The 27,009-nt window shown below is 40.5% G+C and overlaps 2 protein-coding genes across 3 annotated transcripts in view; one reads left to right on the top strand and one right to left on the bottom strand.

The window, feature by feature from the left end:
* The window catches only part of IQGAP2 (IQ motif containing GTPase activating protein 2), a 273,778-nt gene that overhangs the window by 74,794 nt on the left and 171,975 nt on the right, over positions 1 to 27,009 (bottom strand). Inside the window, exons 11-13 of the mRNA XM_026498758.4 lie at positions 25,512 to 25,672; positions 20,851 to 20,975; positions 11,327 to 11,490 (exon numbers count right to left, since the gene is read on the bottom strand). Coding sequence (XP_026354543.3) covers positions 11,327 to 11,490; positions 20,851 to 20,975; positions 25,512 to 25,672 — 450 coding nt within the window. The remainder of the gene's footprint in view (positions 1 to 11,326; positions 11,491 to 20,850; positions 20,976 to 25,511; positions 25,673 to 27,009) is intronic.
* On the top strand, positions 180 to 10,524 carry F2RL2 (coagulation factor II thrombin receptor like 2). 2 transcript variants are annotated; one of them, XM_026498759.3, is made up of 2 exons: positions 180 to 461; positions 4,368 to 10,524. In XM_026498759.3, the coding sequence occupies exons 1-2, from the start codon at positions 398 to 400 to the stop codon at positions 5,444 to 5,446; spliced, it is 1,143 nt and encodes a 380-aa protein (XP_026354544.1). In that variant the 5' UTR covers positions 180 to 397; the 3' UTR covers positions 5,447 to 10,524. The 2 variants fall into 2 exon arrangements, with proteins under 2 accessions (XP_026354544.1, XP_057163250.1); XM_057307267.1 differs by lacking the exon at positions 180 to 461 and adding an exon at positions 1,150 to 1,446.

Below are 27,009 nucleotides of genomic sequence, written 5' to 3'. Positions count from 1 at the left end.
AATGGATTGAGATATGTGACAGAGTCAGCCTGCTTCTGTAAAGGACTGTATGTTACCTACATTCTTTCCAAGCACAGAAGTAAACTGGTTGGGAATTACAGCATCTACTCAGAACAGATTATTAGGGGTGGGTAAGAGTTAAATGATTTTCTCCGGGGATAAAGTAATATGCTCAGAGGCTCAGCCTGAGTCATACGCACGGCAACACGAGTACCGTCACACCCTTTCCCTCCAGAGGACCTGGGCAAGTTTCCCAGTCAGCGGAGCCCGGGACAGCACACACTTCAGGAGAGAACAAGGTTTCCATTTGCTGTTAGCAGATGAAACTGAGGTGGAACTGTGCTCGCTAGTTCTACACAGTTAATAACATCTGGGAAGCGGGACTCAGGTCACCAAAATGAAAGCCCTCATCCTTGTTGCTGCTGGAGTAATGCTTCTGTCGCCCACTTTTTGTCAAAGCGGTAAGCTCTTTCCTTATGGGGCATGTTGGGGGTGCTGGTTTGTGTAGCAAGAATGAACTGTTTCCAATTTTCTTTGCATTTCACACAATCTGCAACCCAAAACGCAGAGTTCAATGTTTGGTATTAAAAGGGAGCATCATGGAAGTGAATAGCTATGGTCTGTTCACTCTATTCAACCCTTGCCAAAGGCTAATGTTCTCTGCTTAGATTTAAAAACTTAACAGTGGGGTCAAGATTTTAGATCTCTAGAATGAAGACTCAAATTTCTTTGTGAGAAGATTCTGATTTTCTATGAATTTCCTCTGAATCAGCAAAGATAGCACATTTTCAAGAAATTAAAAAAAAATCCTATGTATACATTCTCTTGAAGGACAAATGGGGGGAAACAAGAACATTCCCAGAAAGAATGAGTGGTCTTTCAGTAAGTAACACTGGCAAGTTAGTGTTTCTTAATGAAATCCCTTCTTTTGGCTTTCTCTTGTATCATGGAGTTTTCCCTACATTCATGTGATTTTTCAGTTTTAGAAATAAGATCTCCCAGATACTATTATTCAGCTCTTAATGTGTTTCCTATTTCACTCAACACAATGTTAGCCTGTCACCTCCTGCTTACTCCAAAATACGCCAGTTTGCAACAGATCTGGATCCACAGGTTTTTTTTTTGTTTTTTGTTTTTTTTTACTGTTAGGGCATTCTCCTGCCAACACCGTCAGGAGCGGGAGAGCTGGGGTGAGGGACAGCGATGAAGCAGAATACACAGAAACGCAACAAAAGCAAGCCTCCATAAAGGAATGTTACTTCAGTCGCCACAGTGGTTGTAGGAGAGTCCCAAGAGAACCCACTCCGAGCAATAGCTCATGTGTGATTCCTGAACAGGACAAGTGTGTTCTTTCTGGGTGTGGATGAACGCAAATACAGCAGAAAAGCAGAAGAAAAGCGGTTTGTGGAGGGGGTTCCTTCAAGATGCTGGTGGGGTTTCATACAGGTGAACAGGGGGCATTTAAAGGTGACAGAGGAAAAAGGCAGGGTATCTGCTTTCTTCCATGAGGTGGGGGAGAAACGTGAGCAAAGAACCGATTGTTTAGAGGCTGAAATCTGGTCCCCTTGGATCAGTCCCTTTCTAAGGGCTTTCCCCAAGTTAAAAACATTTCAGAAACGTTCTGCCAAATGGAAGACTGTGTTAAGAATTCAACGCAGTTTTTAAAAAATATGTACAATTTAAAAAATGAGTACTATTCTGAAAACACACCAGACTCTAAGGAATAAAAGACTTATTTAAGTTGAACCAGATCTGGAAATCTCATGGAAAAAGGAATCAAGACTTTTTCACAGAGTCACTGTTGACCCTGTTTTTAGGCACCCTGTCTTGCTTAACCACAGGAATTTTCTGCAAACTGACAAGCACTTTTTCAACAGCTCTCTTATCAGATCTTGAAAGGAAATAGCTTGTGTACCCTGTTCTTCAGCCACCGTCTCCCCGCTTTGCGCCTGCTTCACAAGACACTTCTCTACGTGTGATGTCAAATTTCAGCATTTTCCAAAATGCAAAATTGAGAAGGGTTTGTGTGGCTGAACTGAAGCGTCACGCAACACACCTTCAGAGTTCACATCTAAACACAGGCACAGACGAACACTTCCCAGAGTTTTCTTTCTTTTTCATTAATCTATCCTCCCGTAAATGACACCTGAACACCTCCCTGTCCCTACTTGTTCAGGTAACACTTTCTGTTTTATATACTGAATTCAGTTTGTGCAATCACAAGGTTATGAGGAAGGCTTCAATTTCACCTGGGGGCGGACTGCTAGAGATTAGAGCAGGAAGAGAAACTGGCTTTGAATGAGAACCAGGTTACTAATCACTAGTTCCAAGTATTCAACATGTAGGAATTCAGAGGTCATGTGAAAAGATGTAATTGGCAGAGCAATGGTATTTTAAATTAATATGAGGTTTGAAATCAGCATGAAAGGCCATCTTAGAAATTTCACAGGATCTACTTTCTGTACATCACAAAGATTAATTTATGGAAAATTATATAATGAGAAACAGGTCTGAGTATTAAGGTCTGTTGTGTTTTTGAAATTGCTCTTCCATGAATTAGGGTTATTAAAATTAGCCTGTCAACCAAGGCCCAACATTTAAAGTATGTAGTTGTTCTGTCTCTATTCCTTTTTGTTCCATTTCCAATTTTCATAGTTTTTGAAATTGAAGTATAGTTGACATACGGTGTGTCCTTAGTTTCGAGTGCACAACACAGTGATTCAACAATTCTACACGTTGTGTAGTATGATTACCATCTGTCACCCTACAATGTTATGTGATTATTGTCTATATTCTCTATTACCATCTTTTCTTCGTTTCCTCTACTCTTGTCCCTTGTCCCATCTTCTTGCCCAACATCATCTAGAGTAGAAACCTGCCTCTCCCTCATTGCCACCAGAGCCATCTGGATGCCAAGTCCTCAGAGCCACCATCAGTCTCAAGTGTTCTTCTTTGCCTTTCTACTGCCATTGCTCTAATCCGTTACTGACCACTCTGAGTTTGAATGACTACAGTAGGCTCCGAATCAGTCCCCCTTGCCTCTAATTTCTTACCTTTTCAGTCTGTTCTCTACGCTGTCACCAAACTCAAATATAAGTAGAGCAGAACAACAAAACTAAAAGCTGGTTCTTTGAAAGAATTAATAAATATAAGTCAAATCAGGGTTCTATTAGCATGTTATTGCTACCGGAACAAATTACCACAAACCGAGTGGCTTAAAACAACACAGGTTATATTTCTGGAGGTCACAAGTCCTGAAGTCAAGGTGTCAGCAAGGCTGTGTTCATTCTGGAGGCTCCAGGGGAGAACCTATTGTCTTGCTTTTTTCACCTTCTAGATGTCACTTGCATTCCTTGGTTTATGACTCCCCCTTTCCTCCTCAAAGCCAGCAGCACAGCATCTTTAAATATCTGACATTGACTCTCTCTTGCCTCCCTCTTATAAAGAGTGTTAGGATTACATTTGGCTCACTCAGCCAATCCAAGACACTTGTGCCATCTGACGATCCGAACTCACATCTGCAAAGTCCCCTTTGCCATATAAAATAACATATTCAAAGGTTCGAGGCATTAGCAGGTGGAATCTTGGGGCCCATCATGCTGTCTATCACAATGGCCATGCCTCTGTTCACAATTTTGTGTGTGCATAACCCCAGCATCTAAGAATGGGCACATCATTTCTTAGTATAGTTTAGAGGCCCTTCAGAGATTTGGCTGTAACCTACTCTTTCACCTCTTAGTAAGACGACACGTTTTTGTGCATCTTCTCCACTAGTCTGACAGTTGAAGACAGACACAGAGTTTATTTAAAACTCTATCACTGGCATATAAGTATGCAATAAACATTTGCCGAATTAACTTCTCTGACATTCTCACATCCCATACCAGCCCACACTATGCCTCTGTCCATATTTCACCTACCAGATTCTTACTCATCTATTAATTTCCACCTCTTCATGAACCTTGCTCATCTTTGCTCACGTTCGTCTTTCTCTTGACATTCTGCTCCAACATTTGAATCTGTTAACTACTCTCTGAATGCCTGTACGATTTATAGTCAACATGACATTGGCCTGTATAGGTCTGATGGGCTATTACTGTTTTCTCCGGCAGTATTATAAACTTCCAACATGCAAGGAGTTGCCGTCTCGTTCTTGTTCCTGCATGGCCTAGCACAGTGCTGGGGCGTACGATACATACTAAATGCAGTCCTGTTGATTACCTGATTTATAGTGATTTGTGAAAATAAAAATAATCCTCACTTCTACAACTACAGAAATTACGTAGCCTTAAGCTTTTAGTTTTATTGTCTCCTGAACCATAGCCATGGGCTCAGCAATGATCCATGTGAATACTTCTCAATTACAGGCATGGAAAATGATGTACGCACCTTGGCAGAACCAACCTTACCTATTAAGACCTTCCGCGGGGACCCATTCGATTCTTTTGAAGACTTCCCCCTTTCTGCCATAGAAGGCTGGACAGGAACTACCACAACTGTAAAAATTAAGTGCCCTGAAGAAAGCGTTTCAAATCTTCGCGTGAATAACGCTACCATGGGGTACCTGAGCAGCTCCTTAAGTACCAGACTGATACCCGCCATCTACATCCTGGTGTTTGCAGTAGGTACGCCAGCCAACGTGGTGACCCTGTGGATGCTCTTCTTCAGGACCAGATCTATCAGTATGACCATCTTCTACACCAGCCTGGCCATCGCAGACTTTCTTTTCTGTGTCACATTGCCCTTTAAGATAGCTTACCACCTCAATGGGAACAACTGGATCTTTGGAGAGGTCATGTGCCGAGCCACCACAGTCATCTTCTACGGCAACATGTATTGCTCCATTCTGCTCCTCGCCTGCATCAGTATCAGCCGCTACCTAGCCATCATTCATCCTTTTACTTACCGAGCGCTGCCCAAGCGCACCTATGCCTTCGTAACGTGTGGGTTGGTGTGGGCAATGGTTTTCTTATACATGCTGCCATTTCTCATCCTGAAGCAGGAGTATTATCTTGTCCAGCAAGACATCACCACCTGCCATGATGTCCACAACACATGCGAGTCCTCGTCTCCCTTCCAACTCTACTACTTCATCTCCTTGGCATTCTTTGGATTCTTAATTCCCTTTGTGGTCATCATCTACTGCTACACAGCTATCATTCGGAGGCTTAATACATATGATGACAGATGGCTGTGCTATGTTAAGGCGAGTCTCCTCATTCTTGTGATTTTTACCATTTGCTTTGCTCCAAGCAATATTATACTTATTATTCACCATGCCAACTACTACTACAACAACACTGATGGCTTATATTTTATCTATCTCATAGCTTTGTGCCTTGGGAGCCTAAATAGTTGCTTAGATCCACTCCTTTATTTTCTTATGTCAAAAATCATAGATCACCCCACTGTTTACCTTACGATGGTGAAATCATCTAAAGAATAAGGAAGGCTATCTGTGAAAACATACATTCTTGGGAAAACATATGCCTAGTGCAAGGAGTTCTAACCTGCAGCTCCATTTTTGAGCTCCTAAGAAATACCGCTTCAGAATAAAACATTACAGTAGTACTTTTTTACTTTAATACTTTTTCAGTGTTTCAAGAATGTCACTACAGGAGCAAAGACATCACCATTTTCTTTAGGGCAATTGACACACTTGCCTGACTGGTACTTCAAGCTCTTTACGTCTCCATCTGTCCCACTCCTATGAGGCTGTTGCTCTAGGTGTCGTGGTAGAGGAGGTGGGGCAGGACGAAGCACAGGGAGAAGCTAAGATCTTTGTTTTTACTATCTGGCATCATTTTTAATCCTTCCGCCTCCTTCCACTCTCATGCTGGTGGCTACCTCGTCAGCTCACTCTGCGTGGTTTTTATCACTGGGGTCCAGTACATTACTGGACTATGGGGGCCATACTCCCACCTTTGCCTTCTTGCCATTCTCCTCACTGCCAGTCTATCCTCCATTCCACCGGCCACCACCAGAGTAATCTTCCTCAGATAGCAGATGGAGCACATCACTCAAAAACCCCAGTTCAAAAGCTGTCATTAACTGTCCACTGCTTTGGAATAAACTATAAATCTCTTGCTCGGCATTCAGGGCTAACCTTCTAACTTTACTTCCCAATAAACCTTGCCTGTGAGGTAGGCACTGGCCGACCTTCTTGCTTTGCTGTAATCTTGATTTCTCCACTCTTTGCTCTTGCCTCTTAACTAAAAAGCTGTTTTTAACATGTTTGCCTTAATTCTTTCCGTCTCTTAAAGTCTTCGCTGGACCACTCTTCTGATTGTCAAGCTAGAAGTTCATTTTTCTCATCTTCCTTTCTTGTATTTTTATTCTGACACTTACATGTAGATCCTTTACATACAAATATTAATTTCATTAACACGTAATTAAGCACCATATAAAGAAGGGGCTCATCCTCTCCTTTCCTTAGCTTCTTGTAGATCTAAGTCTTCTCAGGGTCTGTGGGGCCCAGATCCACGCTCTGTATATCACGCTGCTGAGTGGACGAATAACATCCCAAACATCTAAGCATCGTGCAAGTCCCTTCAAGTCTTACTGAGAAGGCAAGGTTCCCCGTACAACATCGGACATCATTTTTAGTTGGGCGTGTAAAAAAAAAAAAAAAAAAAAAAAAGCTAAACTAGAACACATTCATGAGGTCTTTTAGAAGTTTAAAATAACGTCTCCAATATTTTTTTCCTTATATGTAGCTTTTAATGAGGAAATATTTTATTATAAATGCCCAGGATAGTCCTGTAAGTCAATGACAACATTTCTCTTAGTTTAGGGATTCGATAGGAGAGGGAATATTAGTGGGTAAGGGTATGAAGGATTGCTGATATAAACGTTCAAGTCCATGGGAATGTGCATAGACCATATGCTTTGTAGTGACTATCAAAACAATAAAAAATTTAAAAGAATTGTTTTATTGTTTGGACTTTCCTATTTGGTTGGATTTAGTTAGAAAAAACCTACAAAAACCACACACATGAAGATCTTTTATAGTAGGTATGTGGTTACATGAAGAATACAAATCGGTTAAACACTAAAGCAAGCAAGAGAAAGAAACCTGTGGGCATCTACCTGGCTGGTGGGGCATGAGACTCTCGATGTCCGGCTTGTGAGTTTGAGTCTCATGTTGGGTGTAAAGATATGGTGGGTGTAGAAATTACTTAAAATTAAAAAAACTTTTTTTAAAAAAGAAAAAGAAACCTATATTAAGTTTTAAGATGACAAAAACCTCAATGAAAGGAACTGGTTTCTGCAAATAAAGTCACCATATGGAATACAGTTTTACCTAGGGGGGGAAATGCAGCCAACAGTCACTTGTTAAAAGCACACAACTCTTACGTAGTAAATATACATGTAGCAAAACCAAACTTTTTTGGGGGCGTCTAATTCCTAAGTTCTCAAGGAAAGCCTTCGATTTTAAAATAGCTCACAATTCACTGCTTCTAGTGAAGAGATATAGAAAATGTGTTTTCTGCTAAGTATGTGCTAACATGCCCACTACCCAGACTTTCTCCATGAGACAAAAGGAATTTGGTGCCCAGGCAAGGTTACACCTGAAATACTGTTAACAAGGATCAAGAATTCTCACCAACCTACATCAATGTCCTCAATCTTTCATAAAGCTGGCCACAAGTTCCATGCAGACACTATCTATTGTGATCTCTAACAGCTGTATACTTTCACACAAACTTTATTTTATACTGACAATACTAGTAATATAATTTTTTTCTATTATTTTCCAAGGCCAGACCTTAGGAAGGCAATACACAGAATTACCTCCATCAAAAACTGGCATTTCTAGGTAACAAAATAGCAGAGATTAAAAAACATACACAGAGACCTCACCAAATAAACAACAGAATCAGATTTTTTTCCAGGGAAAGAACAGGCTGAGAAAACAAAGTTTCAAAGTGAATGGGCAGAGAAAGAAAATGGTGTTTAAAAAATAGCCATTTAACCAAATCAGATTCATCGCTTGGAATGGGAATGTTTTCAATATGTTAGCTATTGCCAATACAGTTCAAGCTCCTAATTTTATAGACCAAAGGTGGTTTAATGCCTGAGCTAGAACCCAGACCCTTAGGCTCACATTTAGTGCTCTATTTCCACTACTGAAGCTACTGCTCTTAGACTTAGGAAGCAAGCCTGATAGACAGCTGGCAAAGCGTGGACACTCAGCAAAGGCTTCCGAGTGTTCTGGCGAGGTCCTATGACATTCCACCTTGACCTAAAGCCATTAGACTGGAAAGCTCTGGAGGGGACTTCCGCAGCCTGCCTGTGAAAGGTGTGTGGCATCAGGCTCACCTCAAGGACAACCCTCACGTGGCTGTGGGCAGAGAGGAAGCCAGGTCTATCTTTATTCTGTACCCAGAAGATCCCAACGGTTGGTTTGTGGATGGAGCAATCTGTGTGTCTAGTAAGGACCGTGTGACACAGTTGTCACTCAGCCCTTACTTATGTGGCAACCGTCAGTGCTCACAATATTTGCTACATTTAAGTACTTTGTTGGGGTGTCAAGCTCCATGCAAAATGCTGAACACTCTAACACACATATATATTCATAATTAATGCAACTATATATAATTATAGGTTGATATATAGAAATAGAAATATATAAACATACAAAGACATATTATTACATCTATATATCATCATTTGACCCTTACCATAATCCTGTAAGATTGGCACTACTACACCCCTTTGGCACATGTGGAAATGGAAGCACAAGGAGTATGAGGGACTTGACTAAACTCTCTGGTTATTTTGTGACAAAACCAATCCTGGAACAGTGCCTGTCTGTCTCCAAAGCAAGTAACTTTATCTTCCAATGCTGGCAAGTGTGGCTTGTGCCACAGCCATGGCTCTATCCGTGGGAACAGCAGGCGGAGGCCCATTCTGCCCTCCCTGGGATGCTGGGACCCAAGGCTTGAGTTTCAGTCTCTCCGTCTTATTCCCTGGCCTGAGATTTAACCTTCATGTTCTCTCCAATCAGGTGAGAGGGTGCCCACCCTCACAGCTGCTGTGAGGGTCAAATGAGGATGATTTACCTGATGGCATCCTTAAAGCACAGGGGGTAAGGCAATGCTAGGGCCCTCCCTGACAGAAGCTTAACATCTCAGAAGTCCCCACGTTGGGCGATATTTTTCTTCACCTGTAATGAGGCAGTTCAGTAGTGTGGAGTGACTAGAATGTGTGTGTGTGTGTGTGTGTGTGTGTGTGTGCGCGTGTGCGTGCACACATGTGTATGATTACTTGTATGTGTATATATATAACATATATAAATACACATACATGTAAACATAGACACTTCAATTTTTATTAAAACTATTTTTGTATAGGTAGTATATGGTACAAAATTTAAAATGCTGAAAAATATTTTTTCTTCTTCCCTCACCACTCAATTCTCTGCCAGAGGCAACACTTCTGTATGCTGCTCAAGACTACATTATGACAAAATATTTCTAATAACTTGCATTGAAGTTAACTGCTTTGAAGGGAACACTTGGACTGGGACAGTAGGTCCTATTCTGGAAACTAAGTTACAGGGGAAACTATCCTCTGTGAGTTGTTTACACTGTTTTTTGTTTTGTTTTTTAAGTTTAGAAACATTCAGCATGTAATACATGCACTCTAAAAAATGAAATCCAAACAGCGCAACAACAGAGTAAGAAAGAAGTCTCCCGGGCCACCTGGCTAGCTTAGTCAGTAGAGCATGTGACTCTTAATCTCAGGGCTGTGAGTTTGAGCCCCATAGTGGGTGTGGAGATAACTTAAAAATAAAATCTTAAAAAAAAAGTCATCTCCTATCTACACCAGCTATCTAGTTCACCTTTCAGATGGTGTTTCCTTCTAGAAATATTTTACGCACATACAAACATATGTTTACAATTGGTGTGTACTCCATTTTGAGTCATGGGGTTTTTTTTTGTTTGTTTGTTTGTTTTTACTTAATGATATACACACTGAAGATTGTCCAATATAGATTCACTCATTCTTTTTAATGACCACAGGAAATTCACTATATGGATATACTGCAATTAACTGGCCTGCTCTTGATGGATATTTATGCTGTTTTGGGTCTTTTGCTATTACAATGCTTCAGTAAACATCCTCTTCTATCTGCCTTAATGCACAACAATGTATGTTTCTGAATCAGACAGACCAGGGCATGGTCACAGAACTAATTATTTTTTGGATAGCTTTGGACAAATTACTTCGTCTAAGTTCCATTATCTGTAAGAGGATAATACAGATATTCCATCCGTATGGCTGTTATGGGTAATGATGGTTATACAAGACAGTGTGCATCTAAGCACTTCATACCATGTGTGGCAAACAGCAAGGGCTCAGTAAGTGTTTGTCTTAGTCAAAGATGTTTCTCCTATTTCAGATGAGGCAATTTCTGGGTTGTGAAGAGCTATACAGAGGATACATCCACCCCTTTGGGGTTTGGTTTGCACCCGGGGACATGGCAGCTACAAGTCGGGAGGGCCCAGGTAGCACCACTCCCACTCTCAGGGACGAGGTCCTAAACTTCGCCACTCAGTACCCTTCCAAGAGGCGCCAGCATCTGTGGAATTCCTCCCACGATCAGTACAAGCTCTGCAGTGAGGAAGAAACCCTCTGCTCTTTAAGAGGACTGTAGCAGGTCTGCCTCTCCCATGCAGAGAACAAACCATGCTCACACCCCCCTTGCCCTGTGCTCCCTGCCTGTACCCTCCTGCTTTCCACCCACCTAACCAGCCATGCCTTCCCTTTCAGGTGCAGCTCCTGGTCTGTCTCCACGATCACTCCTCTTAGGACGCTCGTCCTCAACAATCCACTGTCCCTGCATCACGCTGAGCAGGACTTGTTTTGACATACACTTCTCGCACTGTTATGTTACTATTCTATAGGAAAATGTCCACTGCCTCAGTTTCTAAGCATCTTAAGGATAAGGACAGAGAACTTCAAATATCATATGTTCTTTGTATCATATCCCCTCCCCCCCCAACCAGATGCTATACACGGTACTATGCACACAGTACGTGCTCAGTAAATATCCAATGACTTGGACTCTGAACATGAACTTAACCACTGATGAGTTTTTAGTTAAAGCAGAAGTAGTTATTAGCTCTGGAGCCATCTTCCTGTTTATGTTTGACACAAGAGTAAAAAAAGCCCTATTATTTCCATTTGGATCCATAGGCAATGGCTGGGACAAGCAGCTCATAAGCTTTAGGAAAAACGAGTAAAGCAAATCCTCCCTCCCAGCCCCCTCCCCAAGCCACTCTGTAAATTTAAAAGCAACAAAACTACTAAGACTCACCATGAGTTTCTGTGATTTAGCCTGATATAAAACATCCTGGTAGTGCTGGGCGTAGTCCGGATCCACATTTTTAATCTTAGCAGTTGGTAACAGCAGAGTATCTAAAGTTTTCAAAGGATTCCCTTCATCAATAGCTTCATTGATGTGTCCTACAGCTACAATTCCTAGGGGGAAAAAGTTTTCCTCTTAAGTCACAGTCTGTTATAAGTTTTCTAGAATCACCTATGACAAAGATTTAGTTAGAAAGGGGAATGGAGAACCTCCCTTCCCCCAGGAAACCATAAGACCTAATAAATAAGCACACAGCGGCGGCAGGATACAAGATCAATGCAGAAAAATCAACTGTATTTCTCCATACTCACATGCACAATCTGAAAATGAAGTGGAGGGGAAAACTCCATTTGGAATAGGTTCCAATCACAAATACACTATAATTACTTAAAGTAAACACAGGAATAAATTTAACAAAAGAAGAATGAGACATGTTCACTGAAAACTATGAAACACCATGTAAAAAAATTAAAGATGACCTAAATAAATTGAAAACTCAGACCATGTTCTTGGATCTGATGAATTAATACTCTTGAGATGGAAATACTCCTCCAAGTGCTCTATAGATTCAGTGTAATCCCTATCAAAATCCCAGTTGCCTTTTCCTTTCAAAAAGAAATTGACAAGCTGAATCTAAAATTCCTAAATAAATGCAAGGGACCAAGAATAACCAATGCAATGTTAAAAAACAAAACTGGAGTTCTCTTCTCATTTTGAAAACATACTACAAAGGTACAGTTAATACTGCACGGTGATGACTTAAGGACAGATGTACAGATCAATGGAAAAGAATTTAGAATTCAGAAATAAATCCTTACATTTATGCTCAATTGATTTTTGACAAGAGTGCCAAGACAACTCAACAGGTCAGAGTCTTAATAACAAACGGCACTGGGACAACTGGACATCCACATGTGTAAGAGTGAAGTTGGACTCACTACATCACATCACACACAACAAAATAACCCCAAATCATTCACGGACTTAAGTGTAGAAGCTTAAACTATATAACACGTAGAAGAAAACACAGGAGCAAATCTTTGTGGCCTTGGGGTAGGCAGTCAGTTTAGCTGTGACACTAGACACACAACTGAAGAAAAAGATAAATAAATGGGATGTTGTAAAAATTGAAACTTCTGTGCTCAAAGGACTCCAAAGAAGGTGAAGACAATCTTCAGATTGGGAGAAAATACTTGCAAGCTCTGTATCTAATAAAGACTTGTATAATACTTTATATACATGCATACCAAATTTAAGGAATTCTTATAACTAGGCAATAAAAAAAAAACCCTAATTTAAAATGGATAAAAGCCTCGAACACACACTTCTTGAAAGAAGATCTACAAATGGCTAATAATCACATGAAATGATACTCAATATTAACTATTAGGAAAACGCAAATCCAGAGTCCATAGTCTCCCTTCCTTCTTCCCTTCCTTCTCCTACCGATCTCCCTGCTATTTCTTATGTTCCATAAATGAGTGAAACCACATGATAATTGTCTTTCTCTGCTTGACTTATTTCACTTAGCACAATCTCCTCCAGTCCCATCCATGTTGCTACAAATGTTGGGTAATCGTTCCTTTCTGATGGCTGAGTAATAAAACGCAAATGCAAATCATGAGATACCACCTTATACCCATTAGGATGGCTATAATAGAAAAGACAAATGATAACAAGTGTTGTGAGGATGGGGTGAAATTGGAACTCTCATACATTGCTGGTAGGAGCAGGAAATGGTACAGTCGTGTGGGTAAACAGGCAGTTTCTTAAAATATTAAACAAAGAATTACCATCTGATCCAGCGATTCTACTCCCAGGTATAGACACTCAAGGGAACTGAAACCATATGTTCACATAAAAAAAATTATGCATCAGTGTTTACAGAAATACTTTCAACAGCTAAAAAGTGGAAACTACCTATATATCCATCAACTGATGAATGGATTAACAAAATGTCTGTCCACAGAATGGCATATTACCTAATCTGGAAAAGAATATGAAGTACTGTGATATGCTTCAACATGGCAACATTGAAAACATAATGCTAGTGAAAGAAGCCAGACATAAAAGACACATATTACATTAGTCTACTTATATGAAATATCCATAACAGGAAAATCCATAGAAACGAAGTAGACGAGTGGTTGCTGGGGGATGGGAGGGGGAGGAGTGACTGCTAACGGGTACCAAGTATCTTTTTGGGGTGATAAAGATGTTCTAAATTTATATAATGGTGATGGTAGTACAGATTTTAAATACATAAAAGTCACCATAAAAACACAATAAATGGGTCAATTTTATGGCATATGGATATAGATCTCAATGAGGCTATTATAAAATGGGAGGATAACTTTACATACCAGCAGCAGAAGGGATGCTAATTTCTAGTGTGAACCTCACTTAGCAGTGCCAAGATAGTGGATGACGGAACCGCAGAATAACAGAGCTGGAGGAAGTCAACAGAGTTGTACAAAAAAGAAAACTGAAGTACAGAGAGGTTTCGATTATGTTCTATCCTTCAGATCACTCTACTTCACCACTTTGTAAAGGATGCCAAAACAGAGATAGTTCAAAATCAAACAATTCCCTGTAGCAGCAGTAGAGTGAATTTCCAGGTCAATGGAGTCCAATGCTGTCCAGCGAACATTTTGTGATGATGAAAATGTTCTCTATCTGGGCTGTCCAATATGGTAGCCATTAGCCACATGTAATTATGAAGCATTTAAAATGTAGCTACTATGACTGAAGACTTTAATTTTAAATTTTATCTAATTTTAAAGTAGCTACATGTGGCTTCAAAGTATAGGGTAGGCTCCATAGAAATTAATATCATCACGCATGTTTTAGGATATTTTTAAGGTTCAAGTATGGCTAATTAATATCACAAATTGTTTCCATAATACCGCCTGGTAAAGTAACATCTGGAGCCCTAATTCATGGATATACCCAAAGAAGAATAACCATATTCACCAGTTCACCCTCCTACCATCTCCACCACACCACAGGATCTTAGGAAACAGACCGTAAGGTTCAGGAATGAAAAATACAGAAGCCAACCTATGGAATTTGACAAGTTTTTGCATCTCTAGTAAAGGCTATCTATTTGGAGGCCCCTTCTCAGTATGACCTAATTATTAAAAATAAACTATCAGCCAGTCATAAAATACTACAGCGTATGCGTGTATATGCATGGATATACTTATGTATGGTGGACCCTTGAACAATGTGGGGTTAGGAGCACCAACCCCTCCAACAGTCAGAAATCCATGTGTAACTTTTGACTCCCCCCAAATTTAACTACTAATGGCTTACTACCGACTAGAAGCCTTACCGATAACAGAGTCAACAAGAATCTTGTACGTTTTTACATATTACATACTGTTAATTCTTACAATAAGCTAGAGAAAAGAAAATGCTAAGAAAATAATAAGGAAGACAAAATACATTTACAGTACTGTACTGATAAAAAAAAAATCCATGTATAATTGGGCCCGTGCAGTTCAAACCCATATTGTTCAAGGGTCCACTATCTATGCACACACATACACACACTAACAGGGAGCTTTTGCTTCCCAGGTTAGTGCTGATGGATAAGAACTAGTAAAGAAACTAAACATTAACAAGCAGTGCTTACAAAATAAACATTCTTAAAGCCAAACTTACTGTCATTTTGTTAGCTCTTTTTCAAACATAATCACAAGTCACTTTACAAATGTGACATGCTATGAAATAAAACACTGTAACTTTTAAGAACTATCTTCATCTTGATGCTGAAATTAAGTTAAATATTTAGCTAAATATCTCCTGAAGAGATGGCCCATAAATACTGCCTTGCTAAGAATGAAAAAGATTTATCTGTAGAAGGGACAATTTAAAATGCCCAGAAATTATTCCAGATTATAACACTTAAATATATTTGAAGAATAAGCAAAAACACTTCTCTAGTATGCAAGTTACATTATCTCGAAACACTGGAAGAACTCAGGAAAGTAAGTACAATGCACGTACAAGGTATTATCATTTTACCCCATAGGAGTTATAACCTGGAGAGCATAGAATACTTCTTGTCATTCCCTGGACATCAAGTCCCTTTGGTAGACTGTTCTAAATACTTTTAAACACTCCATCCAAAAATGATCTTAACAGAACTATGTCTGAGAAACAGAATGTGTGTTCTAATGGCCAATCACCTGGGAATGAGTGCATTCCAGCTGACTTGATTGAAATCACTTGTTTAAGTTTTTGTTTGTTATGTTTCTAAGAATACAGGCTGCTGAGGTCATAGTAAATGACCTCATAGGAGCTGAAAGACCTACCCAGAAGCCCCCTGGGCACATCTGCGGCACTTCCTCTGTTTATAAGAAAAGGGAAAATCCCACTGCTGAGCCTCAGTCTATGACCCACTTCTTTACTTTTTTGAGGGGAAAAGAGGTTTATTTTTGAGAACATTATTAAACATTTATTAAGCACTGACTATATCCCTAGGAATCTGCTAAGCCATCTGCATAAAAAAAAGTAAATAAAAGATGGCTTTTAGAAAAAAGATACTCAATTACTGTGACCAAAATCAAAACATAAGATACAAGAAGCAGAACAGAGGAATTAGAATGTCTATTGCTTACATAAGATGTCTCCCACATGAAACAACACATCCAAAACGGAGGCTCTTTTTTGTTCTCCAACTATTTTTTTAGTATTTGAAGTTTTTATTTAAACTTTTGTTGGTTAACATATAGTGTAATACTGGTTTCAGGAGTAGAATTTAGTGGTTCATCACTTACCTACAACAGCCAGTGCTCATCATAACAAGTGCCCTCCTTAATCCCCATCGCCATTTAATCCATGCCCCACCCACCTCCCTCCATCAACCGCCAGTTTGTTCTCTATCATAAAGAGTCTCTTATGGCTTGTTTTCCTCTCTCCTTTTTTTTTCTTTACTCCTTTTCCATATGTTCATCTGTTTTGTTTCTTAAATTCCACATGTGAGTGAAATGATATGGTATCTGCCTTTCTCTGTCTTATTTCACTTAGCATAATGCACTCTAGCTCCATCAGATGATGCTGGTGGTATTTTGATAGGAATTACACTAAATGTGTAGAATTTTGTTGGTTTCGAGGGGGGTTTTTTTGTGGGTTTTTTTTGATTTTTTTTGATTTTTTTTTTTTTTTTTTTAGAGACAGTGTACAAGTGGGGCAGGGCAGAGGTTTGGGAAGAGAGAGAGAATCCCAAGGAGGCTCCTTGCCCAGTGCGGAGCCCAGTGAGGGGCTCAATCCCATCATCCTGAGATCATGACCTGAGTCAAAATAAAGAGTCAAATGCATAACCAACTAAGCCACCAGGTGCCCCTGTTGGGATATTTTTGATTGCTGATTCAATTTCTTTGCTGGTTATGGATTTGTTCCAATTTTCTATTTCTCCTGGTTTCAGTTTTGGTAGTTTAGATGTTTCTAGGAGTTTATCCATTTCTTCTAGATTGCCCAATTTGTTGGCATACAATTTTTCATAATATTCTTTTACAATTTTTTTGTGTTTCTGTGATGTTGGTTGTGATCTCTCCTTTCTCATTCATGATTTATTTGGGTCCCTTCTCTTCTTTTTGGTAAGTCTGGCTAGGGGTTTATCAATTTTATTAATTCTATCAAAGAACCAGCTCCTAGTTTCATTGATCTGTCCTACTATTTATTTGTTTCTGTATCATTTACTTCTGCTCTTTATTATTTCCGTTCTTCTGCTGGCTTTAGGCTTCATTTGCTATTCTTTTACTAGCTCCTTTAGGTTAGGTTGCGTATCTTTTTCTTGCTTCTTGAGATAGGCCTGTACTGCCATCTATTTCCCTCTTAGGACCGTTTTTGCTGCATCTCAAAAGTTTTGGACTGTCATGTTTTCATTTTCATTTCTTCCATGTATTTTTTATTTCTTCTTTAATTTCTTGGTTAACCCATTTATTCTTTAGTAGAATGTTCTTTAACCTCCATGAATTTGTGGTCTTTTCAAATTTTTTCTTGTGGTTGACTTCAAGTTTCATAGTGATTGGAAAATAAGCATGGTATGATCTCAATCTTTTTGTATTTGTTGAGGGCTGATTTGTGACCCAGTATGTGATCTATTCTGGAGAATGTTCCACGTATACTTAAAATGTGCATTCTGCTGGTTTAGGATTAAATATTCTGAATATATCTCTTAAGTCCATATGGTCCAGTGTGTCACTCAAAGCCATTGTTTCCTTGTTGATTTCCTGCTTAGACAATCTGTCTGTTGCTATAAGTGGGATGTTAAAGCCCCCTACTATTATTGTATTATTATCAATGTGTTTCTTTATGTGTGTCATTGACTTATATATTTGGGTACTCCCATGCTGGAGGCATAAATATTTATAATTATTAGATCTTCTTGTTGGATAGACCCCTTTATTATGATACAGTGCCCTTCTTCATCTCTTGTTACAGTTGTGGTTTAAAATCTAGTTAGTCTGATATAAGGATTGCAAAACCAGCTTTATTTTGATGTCCATTAGCATGATAAATGGTTCTCCATATCCTCAAACGTGCAGGTGTGTATAGGTTGGAAATAAGTCTCTTGCAGGCAGCATATAGATGCATGACCCGCTTTTTAAAACCATCATAGGAGACCATAATGTTCTAGTCAAATGAAAGAGTGGGCACTCTCCTACAGATTGTTTATTTGAGACACCAGATGAGGTAACTTACAAAGAAGGGTACCTACCAAATTAAAAAAGCAAAAATTCAAAGAAAGAAAACTACCTTGTCTGGGCAACATAGTTAAAATGAAGCTCCGCTATGGCTCTACTGGGAAAAGTAAACTTTCCAGTAAGAAATGAACAGAGCATCCAAGTCTGAGGAAAGGTACTTAGCACCCTCTCCATTAAACTCTCCTTCCACATTTATCGTGTCTCATTAGCTCTATATCCTTATCCACATCACAGTTCAGACACAAGATTAGACCTTGAAGTGTGTGACAGGGGTGGGGTGGGAAGGGTAATGCACTTTCAAAATGTCCAAGAAAAATCCTTAGCTCTTTCAGATGATTTAATTACTATATTGTGCAATTTATGCCAGTTCATAATAGCATATTATTTTATGTAGCTTTTAAAGAAATTACTTAAACATGGGATATCAAACTCAATACTTCAAGAACTTTGAAAATACCTCATTTTGACATAACAAACCAAAGCATAGAGATATTAAATATTCTGCAGTGAATTCTACAAATTCCAGAAAGGAAATATGATAAGGAAGTCTCTGAAATAACTGTTGTGGTTATGGCATGTGCCCTTCATAACATGATAATCAGAAGAAATGTGCTAGTGGCCATGTGATACGGCCCATGGAAAATAGCAGTACTGCAGTTGCCTAGAGAGATAAATGCCTTATCAATCCAAAGATATTTTTGCTTAAAAATAATATCCACCTACAAAAAAATTCTTTTTTTTAAGTTATATAAATATTACTTGTTTTTCTTTTCCTGAAAAAAATTAAAGCTTTATTTGATAGTCTGGGACAAAATGGCATCCTTCACCCAGCTTTTTAATCAAAGGTAAGAATGAGATTAAAGGGGAGCCTAGGTGGCTCAGCTGGTTAAGCGTCCGACTCTTGGTTTCAGCTCCTCACGATCTCAGGGTTGTGAGACTGAGCCCCACGTGGGGCTCCACGCTCAGCAGGGAGTCTGCTTGAGATTCTCCCTCTCCCTCTACCCTCCCCCTGCTCGCACTCTTGCTCTCTCAAATAAATAAATAAATCTTAAAGGAAAAAAAAAAAAAAGAATGAGAGTAAAAAGACAAACATTTAGCACTGAGAACTAATGCACCTTTGCCATAGTAGCAGAACATATAGAAATCACCGAAGCAGACCGGGACAGGGTATTGCCGGAAAGAACTAGGGAAAAATTAGAAAAGAAACATGGGACCTGATTCTTTGTTTTGCTTACCCAAACAGAGGAGTCCTCCCCTTGAGTTGCACTAGCCAAAGCACCCAAACTGCCAGTGCAGGCAACTCAAGGGTGGGCAGCTGGGGGTCAAGTAGCAGGGCAGAAGGGCAGAGGGCTGGGGGCCTGAGCCTTGCAACCCCCCCCCCCAGACCAGACAATGCTGAACATCTGCCAAATTAGTGCCTTCCTCTTGACTAACATCTGGCAAGAACCACCAGCAGCCGAGGCGATGTGTCAGGGAAGAGCTAAGTGGGCTGTGTGCAAAGCATCTGATCGCAGGGATTCCTGCGACGCTCCCTCCAAGGACGTGCAGGGGCAGCATCGAGCTGTGCGGTCAGAGAAGAGGAACTGGAGATTTAAACAACTTAAAAAGGACACAATGAAGAAACTGTCCAGGGATCAGTGTAACAGTGGTACATCTGTGAACTGGGTGTCGGGGCAGCACATCTGAACACCTGTTATCTATTAGGGACTTAGAGAGAGGTGTTTAACTACAACAACAACAAAGGAAACCCTGCCTTGATGTTGGGCACAGGGCTCACAGGCAACAGTCAAGAAAGCAAAGAAAGTTATGCAAATGCAATCAAGTAAAAAGTCCTATGTTTTATTCCAAGAGTCATTTTACTCTCCCAAAGTTAGATGCTGCTTAGAAGTCCAGACCTAAGACCTCACCGAAACACACCAGAACAGCCTAAGCTTGTGAGAGAAGTACCTGCCTCCTCTGTGGGCAAGCTTAGGACAAGTTAGAAAAACAGGTCAAAGCTGGAGGACGGAGGGGAGGTCAGTGACATCAGCCATCTTAATCCAAATGCTGCCAACAAACAGAACAGCTCAGACGAAGCCAAAAATGATGGTGCTGGTTTGTGTTTATGATGGGAAAGACCGCTGGGCACTTGAATTTGATAGTTCAGGCTACAGAAAAGCAGTGGCTACACTGATTGCTGAGTTACAGAGCTCCCCATGTTTCGCTGTTTTTCTAAGCAAGAGGCAAATGATAAGGAGGCAAGCTGGCATTCAAGAGTGCATGTTTCAGGGCCTATCCTCCTGGGACTGCCCACGTTCACACAGGTAGCTCATGATTTCTAGATACACAGTGAATCATCATGATTTGTGATCCTAAAGCAAAAGTTAGTTTGCATTCCAATTTTTTCCTAGGGCAGGAACATATGTTTTATTAAAAAAACAAAAAGCCCAAATGAAAGGTCAAAATAAAGTTGAGAGCTAAAAAGCTGAGTTAGAGTATTCATCTCTGAAGTATGAATAAATAAGAAAACACGAGGACTTTTATTTACACGTTTTTGTTCTAACCTTTCATGTCTTTTTATGTATGTTTTGTAATGCATGTAATATGTTGGTACAGTATTATAGGCATAAAACTTACCTATAAATATATACATGTCTATCAGGGGAGTGTGCTCTCATAAGCCCCATGAGCAAAAATCTGCAGCCCTGATTCAGGGAACTAAGCTGTCCGGACACCTTCTTCTCTCGTTATACTAAGACAAGGAAAATGTTCTGTACTTACGGTCATTTTCTTCTTGAATTTCAGTATTAACCATATCAATGCAATTCTGAATTTCATTCCAGCTTAAGCTATCTTGCCCTTGGGATAAGGCTTCCAGTTTAAAGGCGAGTAGTGCCTTTGTGTAACTGCGGAAGAGAAAACAATCATTACACTCCTCAGAGACATTCATTCTTTGTTCATCTCGCGCATCTTAAATTTGGCACGTGGCCAAAAGTAGATGTTAGGAGAATCAAAGCAGAAGAGGCACATGAGATTGCCTTGTGCAGTTTTGTGAACACACAGCAAGCTCACTTACATTCATGGTGTTTTTTCTTAAAGATACTGGATGAACAAATACTGTTGAACGAAAGTGCCTCAAAATCCAACCTCATGTGTAACTCAAGCAAAAAGCAAAAAAAAAAAAAAAAAAAAAAAGACCCGTAAGTTCTCAACTCTGTGAAATCACTTTGTTCCCCTCAGTTTCTCATTTTTCCCTCCCTTCATGTTTTTTCTTCGCTCAGGCTTCAGATAATTTTTATGTGGTAAAATTTAGAACCACCATGGTTTTCTCAACCTTTGCATCAAGGGTTCTTTTGATTATTTTTCCTGTTCCTTCCAAAATCTGAGCTTTAGAACCCTCTACCCCTGTAACCTTAACCCAGCTGGGTTACCTAGAGGCCTAATGGGCCCAGCGAGGAACCAAATAAAATACAAATGCAGTTCCAGAAACCTCGCTGAGTAACACACACCTTCAGTGTATGTTTTCTTGAAGACTAGGGACATGAGTTGAATGAGAATATTGTCAAGTCCCTCCTCATCTGTCCATTTCTCCTAAGGCTTCCCAGCAGCTACTCAGAAACCTCCCTCTGTGTCCGCTCACAGCTATGGCATTCTTGCCCCTCATTGCTGACCCTTGACCCTCCTCACTATGCACAACCCTCTGGCAAAGAGAGCTTGCTCAACCACTTCAATAACTTGTTTTGTTTGGGGAGATTTTAGGGAAAAAAACTGTCCATCTTGGGCGCCTGGGTGGCTCAGTCAGTTAAGCATTTTCCTTCAGCTCTGGTCATGATCTCAGGGTCCTGGGATCAAGTCCTGCATCGGGCTCCCTGCTCAGCGGGGAGTCTGCTTCTCTGCCCCTCCCCTGGCTGGTGCTTTCTTTCTCTTCCTCCCTCTCTCCCTCCCTCCCTCTCTCTTGCTCACTCTCAAATAAATAAGATCTTAAAAAAAAATTTCCCTCTTGATAGGGTACTAAGAAACCCATTTCCCAATAGTCGATTTTCCCGTTTAAAAATCACAGAGCCAATGTTACCAGCATAAGCTAATATGAGCTGTCCTAGCCCCAAGTAGAGAAATTCAATAGTTTAGTTTGCTTTTGCATTACACCAGGGAAATAAAGACCAATCCTCTATGTACGTACGTATTCACTATGCATTTTGACTTCTGAATAGCACCTTTGGATTGTTAACAGCAGAGTTTAGAAAAAGTAACAGCACATTGAGTTTACAACTGTTTTCCTGGTTGTGACCGATTTTCTCAAAATTCTGCATGCTTTAAGGCAGCACTTGGGTGCCTTCTGTAGAAGGTAGCTTGAGAGGGAAAAACACCATTCAGAATAGGAAGTGGTGGCGATGATCCTTTATCTGGGGCTGAATGAGGCATCATCAAATTCAGGCCTGAAAGCGGCTAACAGTCACGTTTGAGATTTTCCCCTAACCAAAATTTAGAAGCCCAAGAAACACTCTGTTACACTAGTAATACATAAACAGTAATATTGAGTAACAATAACAAAACGTCAACTTGTACTCCTTAGCATCCCTTTTGGACGGCAATCGTAGGTGCAAAATCCTTATGGGCATTTCACATGCTTAATGTCTAAATGATGATCCAATGGGAGTAAAATGAGAAAGCTTAAGGATGAACACAGGAAAAACCCCATCCTCACCCACCATTTCTTTAGACACGAACAAACAGTAGCCAAAGGGAAGAGATGTTAGGAGTCACACAACAGAGCTGTAAGGCTTTTCCGTGTGAGCATTAGTCTCCGGTACTAAGGCATCAGCCATAGAAAACACCTGCAGTTCACCCTCGCAGAGAGGTGCAGTCCTGCCCCTCCACGCCTCTCAGAGCCCTCCTCACTGGCGGCTGTGGGCAGAGCAGTAACATCGCATTGCTAACAGCCTTCTGAAGCTTTGAGAACATGCAGAGTAGGTGAGGTGTTTTTGCGCTTTACAGACGAAGAGAAAAGGCTGTCCAAAGTCAGACTCCGATATTTTTGGCCCTGATGCTATCTGTGTTCCTTTAACCACATCACACTAGTTGTCAGGAGAGATGACACTAGCTGGGGTGGGGAGAAGCATGGAAATAATCTGTGGAAGCCTCATCTGTGGTAGGCAGCTCCAGGAGCGTGACAGCAGAGGTGCCAGTTACCCATTCCTGGCGGTGGGGGGAGCACGCACAGTAGCAGACAGGCCAGAAAACACGCAGTGTGTTTGCAACCAGCCTGATGGCAGCTCGAGGCACAAGGAGAGCTGGAGCTGGAGCCAAGGTCAGAACAACACGCTTAGAGAGAGGAGTCTGTTCTTATTTCAGATGAGAACAAGGAACAGTCAAATGGAGAGCATTGTAACCGGAGCTCCATTTTAGAATAATTAATCTGGGACAGCAGACGCCTAGAGCCAATACCAACTCTACACCACTTTTGTGAGAATTAGAAGAGTCTTTCTGGGGAACCACGGGCCCGGGGTGGAAGCCATGGGAAACAGGTAGACACTTTGTATGACTTCATCAAGGTGGCCCTGCCCAACCCCTGGTGCTATGAAGAACCTGAACAACCGTGGGGAGAGGCCCAGATGGAGCCCCACGTCTTCAACTTGAAAACCTGCAAACTTGGGCTTCCAAGAACCAGGTTAAAAAGCAGACCATGAAGGTAAAATGCCGAGGCTGTGGAAGATCACTTGGGGCCGATCAGCAGTCAGCCCTGGTACCAAAGGGACCCTGAAATCTCATGTTGGTACTGGTCATTCGGCTGACCCAGGAAGTGCTTAGGTCAAACTCTAAAAACATGATTAAAATGAACAATTTTTTTCAAGTTTCCCATATAGAATACATGAACTCTGAGGCTGTAAAAGTGGTTCTCAAATGGGGTGTGAGACCATTTCCTTGATGGGTTATGTGCAAATTGGGGGCAGAAAGGGAGGAATTTCGGTAATCAAAATTAGTGATCTGATGGGAGTCAGTACGGTTATTTAGAGGGCAGTGGCCAGGATACAAAATCTGTGGGACAGTCGTGACAGTTACCTCACCAAGGTGTCCCCCTAGAGCCCCACTGGGCTGTAAGCTTCGTAAGGAAGTGACCAGCTCACCAGCTGTCTTCCACTCAAGCACTGAGGGCCAGCAGCCAAGTCTGGTTAGGTGAGAAAGAGGGTGGACATTCAAGACACAGGAGGACTAACTTGGAAGTTATTACAGAAGCAAAGGTGACAAGTCCAGTGAGCTGGTTGCTGGGAAATGGCAACATTTTGCAGAGGTGTTACACACACCCCGGCTGCTGATGGGGAGAAATGTGAGGGTGTTCACAGCACAAGGGTGCCGGCAGCAGAAAACAAGTAGAACTTGAGCTTTCTAAGCCTGGGGAAGAGAATGGTGCCATTAGAAACAGTGGAGGGAGACATAAACCACCCTGGGGACAGACTCAGGACTTATATATTCATCAGGTGGCCAAATTTAAGCAGAACAAGAACAACCGTTTCTCCAAGAAGACTCAAAAAGAAAATCCACCGTCCTACTACTTTGGGGCCATTCTCCACACAGACAAGTGGTCAAGCATTTTTAAAAAATCTGAAGTCTTCTACATTTTCTTGTACAACCGTGCATGATCCAAGAGAATGACCCAGCCTCTATTTAAGCAGTTCGGCTAGAATCCGTATCTGAAAAGAGCCTTTGTCAGGATCTGTGCAGACATCGCCCCCTAGTGGTTAACAAGAATCCAGGCTGCGAAAATCACTCCTTTTAACTGGGGCTTTTGTCTTACTGAATCTTTAATGGACTCCTTATTCTGGCCCCTTAATTTTCTCTCTAGAGCGGCTGCAGTGTTTTATACTATCAAGTGTACTATCTGGTAGCATATTTCAGAAACATGATATGGAAGATACTAATTGAGACTGTCACCCACTGCCCTGTCACCCACTACCATGATCCACTCTCGTCTCAGGATTCCTTGGGTTTAACAATCAAAACAATGGGGTTTGGGGTTCAGTTGCCCAACTGTAGGTCCATAAATCCAAATTTAGTTTCCTCATCAGTAAAAGAAAATAACTGGACTGGATCATTATTAAAGTTTCTTCCAACTCTTCTACATTCAGTGGTCTCAAAAAAAAAAAAAGCCCAAGGGAAGTTATGTTTTTAATAGCTCTTTTATTTTTTAGCCTATCACATCATTTTTGGTAATGACAAAGTCAGTCAGTAATTGTCACAACACAGTCATTTTTAGATTCCTTCTCCCCCTAAAAGAAATACTGTAAAAAAGGACTCATATTAGAAGGACTGTTAAAGTAGACTAGCTTTTGAGGAATTGAGTACAGACATATGGATTTCTTCAGCAAAGAGCAGATCTTTCATTTGCGAGATCTGCCGAACACACATTCCTGTATTAAAAGGAGGCTTGGAAGATGTTCCCTTACCGTTCTACATACGATTCATCCAGATTGTTGAGGCCTATTGTTGGGCTTCTGAGTTGATTCTGCACAGACACAAGATCATTGTTTTCCAAGGCCTGGTTTAGTAAAGCAACAGCAGACAGCATTTCCACTGCAATCAAGAGCTCCTCATGGGCCAAGTAGTTCTGTGGGAAAATATATGCAATACGAGTTTTCCAAAGTACACGCCTCATGTATGTGATGGGGTTTTAGAATGTGTATTTCAAAGAACAAAGAAAAGTTAAAGGTTTTGAGAACCCAGGAGAAAGAAGGCTCAAGGGCCACCTGCTTTTCATTGGTTTAAATGAACAGGTGAGTGGGTTCTGGGTTTTTATTAGCTAATCATTTTAGGGACAGAGTTAATGGCAACCAACGGTTCTGATTCCTCAAACATCTGCATTTCCCTAGCTGATTCCCAACACTGGTTATATGAGCTGCTTACAGGCTCGGACTGACCAAATAATTAAGTGAAGGATTAGACAACCCTGTCACTGTGTGAGAGTGTGAGGTCAAGACTTTCAGGAGTGATTTTCAGTTTCAATTAAGGGTAAGGAAAAGAGGGGAGAACTTTACCTACAAGTTATAACCCAAGAAAAGTAAACCAAAATCATTAAGCTAAGAATATCAATTCTAGTCCCAAAAAAGTTAAACTGAGTCACTTTTAAATAATTTGGTAGAATTTTTTTCTTTCTTTTTTTTTTTTAAGATTTATTTTAGAGCAAGAGTGAGGGAGTGGGGGCAGGAGCAGAGGGAGACAACCTCTAAGCAGACTCTGCGATGAGCATGGAGCCCGATGTGGGGCTCGATCTCATAACCCATGAGATCAGGACCTGAGCAGAAATCACAGGTCGGATGCTCCACTGGCTGAGCCACCCAGGTGCCCCAATAATGGGGTAGAAATTTTAAAACAGTCAATCTTACAGTAAAACAAGTTATGATTTATAATTCTGGATTTGGCTTATTTTTAAAAAATACATCTCATGGTAGCTACACTTGCAGTGAGCATAGCTGAAGTATAAACTTGCCAAGTGACTATCTTGTATAGCTGAAAGCAATGCAGTTGTGTGTCAACTATCGTCAACTAAAATTTAAAAAAAACACAACCGAGACTTTCGAACACCTTCCCGCTTCAATGTTCTCTTCCATTTAACCATTTTATACTGACTCAGGCTACCTTCAAAAGGGTTATTTCTTCCATTATATTGAAGGAACACAGAGGGAGCATAAAATGAATAGAAAAAAAAGTGCTGATAACTGTATTTATATTTAGGATATTTTCTGTATTTAATATATACAATGTAATATTTATATTAAAATGCATTATAGTTTCTGGATCTCCACAGGTATCCCACAGCAATGGATTTTAGAGTAACAAGGTATAATTCTACCTTCCAAAGCAAATGGGAAGAAGGGGTTATCATAGGGAGCATGTAAGCAAATTTTATCCAAGTTTCTTATATGAACTACAAGTTTAACACATAAA

This window comes from Ursus arctos, unplaced genomic scaffold, assembly GCF_023065955.2.
Source record: "Ursus arctos isolate Adak ecotype North America unplaced genomic scaffold, UrsArc2.0 scaffold_5, whole genome shotgun sequence".
Lineage (NCBI taxonomy): Eukaryota > Metazoa > Chordata > Mammalia > Carnivora > Ursidae > Ursus > Ursus arctos.
Note: the sequence above shows the minus strand (reverse complement) of the source record. Positions and strands in the feature narration are given on the sequence as shown.